The sequence below is a fragment of the Lepisosteus platostomus genome, chromosome 1, assembly GCF_059453375.1.
Source record: "Lepisosteus platostomus isolate fLepPlt1 chromosome 1, fLepPlt1.hap1, whole genome shotgun sequence".
In the NCBI taxonomy this organism is placed as follows: Eukaryota; Metazoa; Chordata; class Actinopteri; order Semionotiformes; family Lepisosteidae; genus Lepisosteus; species Lepisosteus platostomus.
In genome coordinates this window covers 39,613,672-39,626,666 of record NC_142611.1, presented here as the reverse complement: position 1 = coordinate 39,626,666, position 12,995 = coordinate 39,613,672, and the positions used below count along the sequence as shown (strand labels likewise).

The 12,995-nt window shown below is 36.7% G+C and overlaps 1 protein-coding gene across 3 annotated transcripts in view; it reads right to left on the bottom strand.

Annotated features, from left to right (window-relative positions):
* Positions 1-3,305: 3,305 nt before the first annotated feature.
* bod1l1 (biorientation of chromosomes in cell division 1 like 1) overlaps positions 3,306-12,995 on the bottom strand; it is a 37,722-nt gene continuing 28,032 nt past the window's right edge. For all 3 annotated transcript variants that reach the window (XM_088628376.1, XM_088628387.1, XM_088628395.1), the window contains exons 38-44: positions 12,883-12,961; positions 12,725-12,792; positions 12,487-12,574; positions 10,164-10,299; positions 7,184-7,219; positions 5,369-5,485; positions 3,306-4,193 (exon numbers count right to left, since the gene is read on the bottom strand). In XM_088628376.1, coding sequence (XP_088484502.1) covers positions 4,067-4,193; positions 5,369-5,485; positions 7,184-7,219; positions 10,164-10,299; positions 12,487-12,574; positions 12,725-12,792; positions 12,883-12,961 — 651 coding nt within the window. In that variant the 3' untranslated portion in view covers positions 3,306-4,066. The remainder of the gene's footprint in view (positions 4,194-5,368; positions 5,486-7,183; positions 7,220-10,163; positions 10,300-12,486; positions 12,575-12,724; positions 12,793-12,882; positions 12,962-12,995) is intronic.

Sequence of the window (12,995 nt, the reverse complement as noted above, 5' to 3'; positions counted from 1 at the left end):
TAGGTTAATCAGCTTCTGGGTGACCCTGCTGTGTGCTTTTGTCTGCCAAGTGATAGACTGGCATCTTATCCAGGATGTATCCTGCCTTGTGCCTGTTGCTTGCTGAGAAAGGCTCTGGCTCCCCTGTGACCCTGAATTGGAGGATGTAGTTAGAAGATGGATGGATATATTTTCTTTACGGTTATTGGGATCATCAGAGTTTCTGTATGGCTCTAAGTGAAGGAAAAACAACAAACTATGGACCTCATTCATAAAAGATTTCCATGATTAGGTGCAACATCCATAAGCTTGTAACTATATTTACCTTATTGTAGATCGACTTGTTGAGAATGTGGCTCTGTGTTTTTAGTAATGCTGTAATATTTAAGAATTTAAAAAAAATATGTACTTAGATTAACGAAACTTCAGTTATTGTGTGGATTAAATTGTACAGTGAAGTAAAAAGAGCCCTGGTAGATTAGTGTTGCGTTTAATAACTGAAGGGAATATCATCATAATTTGCACAGCAAGTAGCAAAATATGAAAAATTAGTTAGACTAATATTTGACAGATAGTCCTTCATCAGGAAATACCTGTGGAAAAACCTAAATGAACTGCAGTTAGTTATACATCAACCTGTTCTCCACAGGAATACTCTCAAGATGGCTACTAAAATCATTTTGAGAACATTCCTGTGGAGAACCAGTTAATATACATCATTGCTAAACACCAATATAGATTAATCAAAGTTTTTATAATGCCTTACAGCAGGTTCTTCAGTTTTGTAAAGGGCAACTTAATAGCATTCTGCACTTACTGTAATGATGCCTCTGTTCTCCACCATTAACATTCAGTAGGGCCCTTATTTCTCTGTGTAAGCACTTGCTTATACATTAAGATAATTTGAAAAAAGGAATCAATTTGTAGATAGGTTTGCAATGGATGCCACACCAAAAATAACCACAGATCCATGCCCTCAAACAGTTTGGAAAGGATGGGGTAGATCTGAGTGTTATTCCAGAAAGTCCCTTGCAAAAGGTGAAAAATGGTGCTCACAGTGCCCTCTAAAAAATGCTTATGTTGAGATCTAGGAACTTGTTTCCCATCTACATGTGGTAAGAAAGGTGCTGTGAAGGAGATTTAAGTGATTCATTACACAATTAGTATTAGAGGCAGCATTTATATTTGTTTTAGAAAACATGAAGCTAATTCCTTAGCCCCCAAGATCAAACTGATTGTGTAAACAACCTTTCCCCACAGATGCGATTGGCTCACACTGCAGAAGGGAGACAAAGGAGTACAAAAAGAAGACCCTGGCAGTTCATATTACAATGCCAAGCCTGCAATGAGCAAAGACCATCCACACTGAAGATATCTAATAGATTGTGGTGACAAAGGGATTGATAATGTGAAAAAGAGAAAGGAGAACACAGCCTGAAAGAAGTGTACATTGTGGAAATTAGGGAAAATTTTCAGTGATCTTGTGAATCATTCTACCGAACAGCAAATTATTTGAATATAATTAATTGTTGAATTATGAGACCAAATTAGGTAGGTGTTTTTACCCAACTTTTTCAGCTCAATGTCCATTACTATGCCAGACATATGGAAGGTATCTACTGTTGTACCTACCCCCAAAAAGGCAGGCACTAAATCATTTAATGATTTTAGACCTGTGGTTCTACCCCTTTTTTGATATTATATAAAATAATACTTTTTTAATACATAATAACATTCTCAGACAGATACACTTTTTAGCAAAATGTATGGAAGGAGTTGTAAGTAACCACCTCATGTTGGATCCACCACAATTTGCTTATAAGAAACAGGGTGACAGAGGATACTACTTACTTTAGCTAAATTGGTAACAAACATCTCCAACAAATTTCTTTGTGTGAGATCCGTTTATTGATTTTAGCCCAGTTTTTAATACTATGCAAGTTCATATTCTTTTACAACACTTCTCTGATGCATATGAATGGGAGTATTATATGCTAGATAAGGGACTTTTCTCACAGATCAGCCTCAGAGGTTATACGAACGGTGCATTTTCACCCTAGCATTATGTGCTATCACCTCTTTTGTTCTCAAAATATACTACATATTCAGATTTAGAACACTACTGTCAATCTATTCAAATATGCTGATAGTATGGTTCTAGTGGGATCAACCTTCAGGTGAGCAAACTTACCTTGAGCAAATCAGTAATTTTGAAAACTGGTGTCAATCCAGTGCATTGGAAATAAATGTGACTGAAACTAAAGAGCCTCTTTTCAGTGTTAAATCCAACTGTTGGCAACCTTTCAGCCAACAGTACTTAATGGTCAGTCTACAGAGGTTGTGGAGAGTTTTAAAAATCTGGGAACACATATTTGACAGAGGTTGAGTTACACTGAGAATACAGATAATATTTTCAAGAAAGCAATTCAGAGGCTGTTTTTAATTTGGAAACTTAAGACCTTAAATGTCAGTCAAAATGTCCTAAAGAAGGCTTATAAAAGCCTTATTGACAGCATCCTGGCATTTAAAGATGACAGTGCGGTTTATATATCTGGGGGTGAAAGGTAATATCAGAGTCAAGGATTGTGAGAATGGCAGGAAAAATAACTGCGCAACAGCAGACCCAGTCTGGTGCTTAATACCAGTTAAGTTCTCAAAAAGGTGAGGAGTTTCACAGCTGATTCCACTTATCCACTCTATCCTCAGGTTGTATAGCTCCCACAAGGGAGACAGTTTAGGGTACCAAAATTGAAAGGGTAACAGAAGTGTTCAGAAGAAGTCCTTTGTCCCATGAGCAATAAAACTGCTTAATGAATGTAAAAATATTAAGAATATTCTTTCCCACTTCTTATTTAATTAGGTAAATAGTATTATTTTAGTATATATAGTATATAGGTAAATAGTATAGGTACAATTTTTAATTATTTTGTGCACCTGTATGAGATTTTATGTGACTTTTATGTTTGGTGTCAAAATGTTTGATGTAGTTCTTATGGGATGAAACCAAAGACATTTCTACAGTTGAGAACTATTGCCTTACAAGTGGGCTCCAAGAGCATAGGGTTATTGAAACATTCAGACAATGCACGCAAATCAAAGGAACAGGAATAATAGAAAACTTTTTAACTCCTTAAGAGCCTTCATGCTTAGAGTGGAAAGCTTATCATAAATTTATAATTTAAAATTAATTTTCCAAAAGTGACATGGGATATGAAACTTTAAATGTAAGATAATACATTTTTAATTAACCTCAAGATTCTGAACTTTAAATATATCCCTTCATTCAGTCAGAAAACCTTTGAATAGTTTTAAGAATAAATGATACATTTAATGCCTAATATTGGATTTATTATTTTTTTGTTTAACAAATATGGAGTGCAAAAATTACTTATAATGCTTCCTAGTGCAGCATGGTGTTTAAGAGTTTGTATCAATCCAAGGAACGATGGAATAGAAAATATAAATAAAAATACTAAAACTATTTTCAGCAAATAAAGATAATGAAATTTACAATTTACAATGACAATATAGACATACCGGATCATAAGTAAAAAAAAAAGAACATGCACGCTTTCTACTAACATTCATAGAATGTGAACATCGTCAAATTGGAAATTAATAATGGTTTTAACATGTTCAAAATGTAAAATAAAAAGTATATTTCAAGCAGATTCTAAAAGTGTGCATCTATTTATTATTAAAAGGGAAGAGCTCCATACCTATATTCTAAGCACTAATCTTTTACACCAAAATAGTGGTCAATTCTTACTACGATTCTGGTCAAGTATGAACATTTTGAAGAATCTGATGCGTGTAAGCACGGTTAACCAAATAAGAAGGTAAAAATCAATAAAAAATCAATCTTGTGAAAAAGTGACCCAGAACAAAGTTACTTCACTATCAATATATCATTAAAATGTTTTTTTTTTTAAACTGACATCCTTACAATCACAGAAATCCTAAATGCATAAGGTTTTTCTAGTGTTTATAAGCCTCATATTTTATAATACTGGATATATACAAACTTATACTGGATAAAAAATGGAAAATATGTAGATTTACATCTCAAATATGGCACATGTCACTTTCAAGTTCGTTTTGTCCTTTTGGCTGCTGGCTCCTCTGTTCTTTGGCCCCCTCGAGTGCGGACTGCAGGAGGGCTGACTTCAGGCTTGCGTCCCAGTTTGGCGGCAGGAGAAAGCTGGGTTCTTGAACTGTTTCAAAACACATTTCCGAATTAGTTTTTGGAATTCTTTGTTTTACTAAATTAGTCAATTAAATATTCAATTGTCTTCAAAATAAACATCTGGTAGAGTTTGACTGCTGATAAGCCGAAGCATTTGGTTTGGTAACACTTTAACAGGCAAAGAAGAACAGAAATAATTGAAAAGTAGCAATCAATGGAAATTGTTGGGATATTCAGGAAAAAGTTCTGGTAAATTAAATAAAAGGCTCTTACAGTGACAGAAAGGGTATTTATTTTGGGGTTTTTCAATATTTTTATTGCTCTTCCTTTAAGCTTCTAGAACATGGGACATACATGTACAGTAAATCTTTTTGTCAGAATTGAAGACCCCTGTCGGTTAAGGTGGTATTTAAGAGCAGCAGCTGCAATGAATCATGGTATGAATATTAATAAGGTCTTCATCCAATCACAACTTTGGATCAAACTTAAGTCATATCCCCACAAGTTTTTATTAGATCAGGTGGGTAGCTGCGTCAGCATGCGTAGGCTGCAAAGGAACAAGTAATAGGTTTATTCCATGCTGAAAAAAAGAAGAAAGAGAACACAATGTTTCATTGAAACATTGTGTTCTCTTTCTTCTTTTTTTCAGCATGGAATAAACCTATTACTTGTTTTTATTAGATGCCTACAAACATTACACTTTAACAGTCTTTTGAAGGACAGGCTTTAACCTGTTATTCTTCAAATACAAATGTGACAAAAAAAAAATACTTTCCGTGGAAACCAGGTACTTGCAGAATAGAACTACGATATTGTTATGTTAAGCAGCATACTGTCCATTCCCAGAGTAAAGATGGGAGGGCCATAGAATTTTCCCCTTACATTTTACAGTCCTCAATAATGGGAGTTGCTTATTTGTGTTTAGTCATCTCTATCTTGTCACTTGATTCTGGCAGTCTAAAGGGATTGTTCATAAAGATGTGACATAATAATACTTCAGATTGTATCATTTTGTAAATTCTGGAGCCGTTAAGCATTATTTATTGTACAATTTAATTTTTATTTTAATAGTAAATAAATGTACTATTGATTTAATATCAGGTAAAAAGACACCTCTTATGTCTTATTTAATAAATCACAACTAAGAACAAACTGTACTGTCAAAATCTTTTTTTGTATTTGTGACAAATGTTAAGTATCTACCGTGTTGTGGATGTGGTGTCCTCCTTTCCAGACAAAGACCGTTTGTCACGTGCTGAGCCTGGATCTGGGCTGCTCAACTTACTGAATGCACGTGTGGAAGGCTTTGTGGGCTTGTTTCTGAGGAACAAAAATATTATGATGTTTGTAGCAACACTGAGTGTTAGTATCAAAAACACTGCTTTGATTAACAAAATATATATATATTTTATAAACATCTATATTAAAACACAATAAAGAGCCAAACAAGTGTAAAAGCTACTAGGTTTAGGGTAAGCTTCATAAATAGAAGGTTATAAACGCTTAGACTTAAACAAAAGAAATACAAGGAAGGAATTTCTATTAATTCTCATTACTTTGCACATACTGAGACTCCAAAGACAATTGTTAAAATGGTGTACTTGGAGAACTACAAAGACAAAATCCAAATAGAAAACTATAATAGAAAATAGAAAATAAATAGAAAATAGTATTTTTATTTAAATTCACTGTAGTTATCATGACTTAAAATTTAAATATTGTTTTTTTCTAGCAGAGAGAAAACTTCCCTCTAATCTTGTTCACAAACAACACTATTTTGTTCAGTGGTCTAATATTTGACACAAGGATTTTTGCCATCAAGCATGCAAATCTGGAGACACATATTGTAACAATACAAATAAGTAAGGATCTCTCTCTGAAACCATCAATTACAAGTGCAGGTTTTTGAACAATACCCAAATACTTTTAGGGTTTTGTCAGTCAATTAACATTAATTATCCTAATCGCTTTATTTATACATGTGTGTTTTTAAATTAGTAATGCACACAGATTTGGGATATTTATTAAACGTTTTTGACATTTTGATTATTCATAACTGACTGACATACTGACATATGAACAAGAGACAAATGTTCACTGCATATCAAGACAACATCACTCCCATGAATTCAGTGTTTTTGGGCAATATCTTTTGGGTACACGCCACAGTGGAAGAAAATCACATCATAACACATTTAATAACCCCATGTCCAACTCAAGGTCATGGTATCACGGAGCCTATCCCAGGAAGCACCAGACACAAGGCGGGACACACCATGGATGGGACGCTAGGTCATCGCGGGGCACACACAGACACAAACACCAGTTTGGTTTTTACAAAAGCCAATTCACCCACCAGCATGTCTTTGAAATGTGGGAGGAAACCCACGCAAACATGGGGAGAACAAACACCATGCAGATAGCACCTAAAGAATTGAACCCAGGGCCCCAGGGCCCCAGTGCTGCAAGGCAGCAGCGCTAACCACTGTGCCACAATGCTGCCCGTGGAAAAGCATTTTTAGCAACAAGTTAAGGTTTGAGTAGACCGCTCTAATGGACATCAGGGAGCGTTATGCAGACATGCAAAAAGATAATTGTTTTGTAGAACAGACCAACTTATTGAGAGGCCCAAGTGCGACAGATTAGTCAGAACTGTATAGTTGCTACAGAATTCTACATTTTAGTAAATAAAGGCAACCTGACTGCATGGTAGCACAACACTGAGTCCCAAGACCTCACTTGCTGACATTGCTGTGGGCCCATCCCGATGTAACAATTCTCCAGCAGGACAACATGTCCTCATGCTGCCCTACACAACACACTTCCAACACACTGATAATTTTTAAGTGATGTGTGGTATCTATGGTTTATAGTTTAGTAAACAGCCACATGCTTGTCCAGGCTCTATAATAGGAATGGAACAGAATCATACTAGTGGCACCCGCAACCGGGTACAATGCATGCATTATAGTCATACATCATGAATCACTTCCAACACTGGTGATATAAGCTACTAACCTGTTACTTTCAGAGTAGACCCCCTGATGATCAATCCTGTTGATGACAAATGTTAATCAGCATAATGAATTTACTTATGTTATGTCTGTTTAACAAAATGTTAGTGCAGCTGCTACAAAAAACAAGCAAAGCACACTAAAACAATCTCTGTTCACACCTAAATCTTAATTATACAATAATAACCAGTTAACCTAGTAAGGACAACAGGAGGGTGTCATGTACTTGCAAAAACTGTTGATGCTCATATCTACATTTTGTATTCCTTATTTCTGAAGTATGAAACCCTGATTTCACAGCATTAAATTTGCGCCCAGACTGACAGGGAAAGGTGTTGTATGCATATACAAAAGCTCACAAGTTGGCAGTGGTTCCACAGAGCAGTCAATTGAAATTGTATTGGCTTTTCCATTCAATCTTTTAAACAGTGACTGATCATATCTGATAAACTGATTCTTGAGGGCTTGCTTCCTCACAACAACAATTAAAGCTTCTACAACAACTGGGCATCAAGGTTAACTCATAAAACGCGACTGCACTCATTAGATTCCCCTACAATGGCAACAAGATTCATTGCCACTGGGTTGCACATCTGCTGTTTGTACATCAACAAACTAACTCCTGGTTATTAGCACAAGGTGATACATTATTAAGTTCCATAACTATTTCTCAAGTGGCTCTAGTAGAGTTTGCTTAAATCATAATAAGGGGATCATAACTCGTTTTGTTGTAGTCCTTTAATGTTGTGAGGGGGATCATTAATGACTTGAAAAATCAACTTGTTACTGCTACAGTAATCACACTGCAAAGTGATATGCTGATCGTACTTTGGAACCTCAGCTTCAGAAGTTAAAAAAGCAATATCCTTGCCAAAACTAAATCTTAAACTCTCAACATAATTATTTTGACAGGTCTCATATCAAACATTCAGGCCATCAAATTCCTCAGGCAAAAGATTAAATAAGTACGTACAGTGCCTTGCGAAAGTATTCGGCCCCCTTGAACTTTTCAACCTTTTGCCACATTTCAGGCTTCAAACATAAAGATATAAATTTTTTATTTTATGTGAAGAATCACCAACAAGTGGGACACAATTGTGAAGTGGAACGAAATCTATTGGATTTTTGAAACTTTTTTAACTAATAAAAAAATGAAAAGTGGGGCGTGCAAAATTATTCGGCCCCCTTGCGTTAATACTTTGTAGAGCCACCTTTTGCTGCGATTACAGCTGCAAGTCGCTTGGGGTATGTCTCTATCAGTTTTGCACATCGAGAGACTGAAATTCTTGCCCATTCTTCCTTGCAAAACAGCTCGAGCTCAGTGAGGTTGGATGGAGAGTGTTTGTGAACAGCAGTTTTCAGCTCTTTCCACAGATTCTCGATTGGATTCAGGTCTGGACTTTGACTTGGCCATTCAAACACCTGGATACGTTTATTTGTGAACCATTCCTTTGTAGATTTTGCTGTATGTTTGGGATCATTGTCTTGTTGGAAGATAAATCTCCGTCCCAGTTTCAGGTCTTTTGCAGACTCCAACAGGTTTTCATCCAGAATGGTCCTGTATTTGGCTGCATCCATCTTCCCCTCAATTTTAACCATCTTCCCTGTCCCTGCTGAAGAAAAGCAGGCCCAAACCATGATGCTGCCACCACCATGTTTGACAGTGGGGATGGTGTGTTGAGGGTGATGAGCTGTGTTGCTTTTACGCCAAACATATCGTTTTGCATTGTGGCCAAAAAGTTCGATTTTGGTTTCATCTGACCAGAGCACCTTCTTCCACATGTTTGGGGTGTCTCCCAGGTGGCTTGTGGCAAACTTTAGACGAGACTTTTTATGGATATCTTTGAGAAATGGCTTTCTTCTTGCCACTCTTCCATAAAGGCCAGATTTGTGCAGTGTAAGACTGATTGTTGTCCTATGGACAGACTCTCCCACCTCAGCTGTAGTTCTCTGCAGTTCATCCAGAGTGATCATGGGCCTCTTGGCTGCATCTCTGATCAGTCTTCTCCTTGTCTGAGCTGAAAGTTTAGAGGGCTCGGCCAGGTCTTGGTAGATTTGCAGTGGTTTGATACTCCTTCCATTTCAAGATGATCGCTTGCACAGTGCTCCTTGGGATGTTTGAAGCTTGGGAAATCTTTTTGTATCCAAATCCGGCTTTAAACTTCTCCACAACAGTATTACGGACCTGCCTGGTGTGTTCCTTGGTCTTCATGATGCTCTCTGCGCTTTCAACAGAACCTTGAGACTATCACAGAGCAGGTGCATTTATACAGAGACTTGATTACACACAGGTGGATTCTATTTATCACCATCAGTCATTTAGGACAACATTGGATCATTCAGAGATCCTCGCTGAACTTCTGGAGTGAGTTTGCTGCACTGAAAGTAAAGGGGCTGAATAATTTTGCACGCCCCACTTTTCATTTTTTTATTAGTTAAAAAAGTTTCAAAAATCCAATAGATTTCGTTCCACTTCACAATTGTGTCCCACTTGTTGGTGATTCTTCACATAAAATAAAAAATTTATATCTTTATGTTTGAAGCCTGAAATGTGGCAAAAGGTTGAAAAGTTCAAGGGGGCCGAATACTTTCGCAAGGCACTGTAGTTTCCTTACAGCATGCCCTCCTGTTATGCCCTTGTTTGCCTCCAGTCTCTCTAGTCAAAATGTCCACCTGAGGACCCTGGAGTTTTAACATTTTAGCGTGGGTGGGACAAGGGACAGCAACAGTACCCAGGTCCGTGCTTCCAAAACATGATATTGTCTTTACTGCCATTTCTCCAGCCAGCTCATCACAGGCTAAACAATTTGAATTTTATATTTGGGCCATATTTCCTTCGTTGAATTAGCTTGGAACCCACTGAATAGGACAGCAATGGATATCAACCCTGGACAAAACCCTTTAAGTCAGCTCTTAAAGTTCAGAGGGTAGTGTGATGAAAGTGTGACAATAGCTTTTGTCTTCCAGCATCCCTAAGATCGTACCTCTCAGCTTCCAGGCGTGATGCAGACCGTGTTGTCGCTCGTATCTGAGTTTCTTCTTCATCTTCATCATCCTCATCCTCCTGTTCTTCCTCTTTTTCATCAGTCTTTTTGGTTTTCTTGTCAGATTCTTGTTTTTCTATATAAACCATAAAAATAAAATCACTATCTGTAGTAGTAGTAAAAGGAGTAATAATTCCTTACTGTCTTGATGGTGGACTTGTTACCCTGCCACATCTCCTAAGCTTACCTAAGTTGAAAGTTTAACCACAAGCTAGCTGGGCAACACTTCGTTGCAGTGGCTCTGTGGCTAAGGATTTGCGCCTGTGGCTGGAAGGTTGCTGGTGTGTATCCCGCGGCCAGCAGAGGAATCCTACTCTGTTGGGCCCCTGAGCAAGGCCCTTAACCGCAACTGCTCCAGGGGTGCTGTATAAATGGCTGACCCTACACTCTGGAATTAGGAATTTGTCTTTTTCACATACCCCAAGCTTCTCTCCCTGTCTGTGTGTCTGTGTCTCATGTAGAGCCAGTTGGGGTATGTGAAAAAGACAAATTCCTAATACAAGAAATTGTATACGGCCAATAAAGTGATCTTATCTTATCTTCTAATTTCCCAAAGACATTACATTTCCTAACCTTTTAACACTTAACCTTAGAATTACACTCAGCCTTTGAACTGAGGTGATGCTTGCTGGTTAAGTTATGCTTAAAAAAAGAGAATAAGTGGTAGGGTTCAATAATTTGGTGCAAGAGAACACATGCAGGGTAGATCAGAGGTAATGGGTAGGGTACAAGTATACAGAAATGACACTCTGGATATTGCACATGGGTATTGTGACTGGCAAAGGATTACTGGATGTATTTTAACTTTGAAGTGATCTCTAACCTCCTTCTCCTACATCAGTAATTTCCAAATCTAATCCTGGAGGATCGTTAATAGAACCCATTTTCTACATATATTTTAAAATAAATAATGCATAAAATGTAAAAACCTTTAATGCATAAAAATATCCACTAAATCATTATTTTAATACTTATTAGTAAGTGCAAAACACATAAGAAGATAAACAACTATGCATGTGAAAATTGTTTATATGATGCTTCATGGTGTGGAGTGATCTTCCAAAGAATTAGGTTACAAACTTAATGTTCTGAATCTCTGGTCAGTTCTTATTATATATATTTATAAGAAGGCTGCAGTACAGCAGTAAGTTGCCACAGGGGTAATTCTACATCAGTAGTCAGCAATCTATGGCACACATGCCATTATTGGCACGCAAAGGAAATTCTAATGGCACATGCAATGAAAGTGGTACATAAAACACAAGATTAATATGTCACAAAGAAATTAAGTAAAATAAAATGATAAAACTATACCTGGGTGTTCTGTAAATCTCTACAACATGTTACCCAATGAAAGATCTTTGGCATAGAAACACTGATTCTTGTTTTATTTGCTGCAAAATTTTTAGCGAGGCTAGCATTTTGTTTTTAGATGAGCTTGCAGTCTACATCGCTCATAACATTTTGTACACTTAAGTGTAAAGTCAACCATTGTAAAGCCTTGTGAAGGTTTTGGTTATGTGGATTGTCTTGATGCAATCAAGATCTTTAGTCAAAAAAGGTGAAAACTTCGATAAACTGCATGATGAAAAATGGGTTTCTAGTTAACATTCACCACACATATGAACCAACTCAACCTTTGGAGGGAACATGTGAGAACTGGCACCAGAAGTTTGTCAGAATTTATGATTTTCAACATTTTGGCACAATGTTTCAGTGGATGGATGTTAAGAATTTAGAAATACACCGCAGTAAAATAAGCTCAAAGTTCAATAGTTGATTGATTTTCATTTTTGGGAACTTAAGTGTCTTAAAACCACATAGAGATGTCAAACGTCTTGCATTTTGTGAGAGTTACACTTTATCATTAAAATGCCTATTTGTTTTTAAAACATGATGTTTCAGATGTCTATCTCTGCAAGGAAAATATACACTGGGATTTTTTTTCTGCATTTGGATCAACATACCTCTGTGAACAGGTTAATAGCTAAACTCAGCAAGGGAAAGCAAGGATCACATTAAATGGTAATTAATTATGAAAACTATTATAAATAATGGTAATAATTTGTATTAATTTATAAGAAGGATCATTTGTAATGTAACTAAGGTCATTACTGAGGTTAAAAAACGTATCCATGGCACGAAAATCTATAAAAACAAGGGCACCAGCTTATACTTGGGATGCCCCTTCTTAAAGGATGCTGACCCCTACATGAGGATCAAGTCTTTTATAGTTCTACGTCCTTACAACTAAGCAGTATACCTGGCTCTTCAGACACAGCTGCAATCACTTTGCAAGGCCTTCCTCTCCGAACTACTTTCTTCTCCAATGATTTCCCTTTGTCTTCATCCTAAGATAAGTAAATAAGGAAAAGAAGTCATCTATATTACTACATTACATTAATATGTGAATATAAATACATTCAAATTCCAAATATTCCAAATTTATTGGAGTGCACTTGTGCTCACTTGCTGGCTGATGTAATAAAACAGTGACTTACATTTTCAGCTTTTGGTTCATGTAAGTTTTCATCTCCTTTTCCATCCTCCTGATCTTCCAAAGGACTGCCTGAATAAAATATAAAGGAAAAGAATCTTATGCCTCATACAGGGAACTATGCATCGGTCATCTGCTGATAAAATACAGCTAACCACTTACAACTGTCATCTCGAGCTCGTTTTGGCATTCGCCTCATTAGGGCAGCTTTCTTCTCTTCGGCTTCTTCAGGTTCTCCTTCCTTAAATTATAAGAAATGTAAAACGTGATCATTT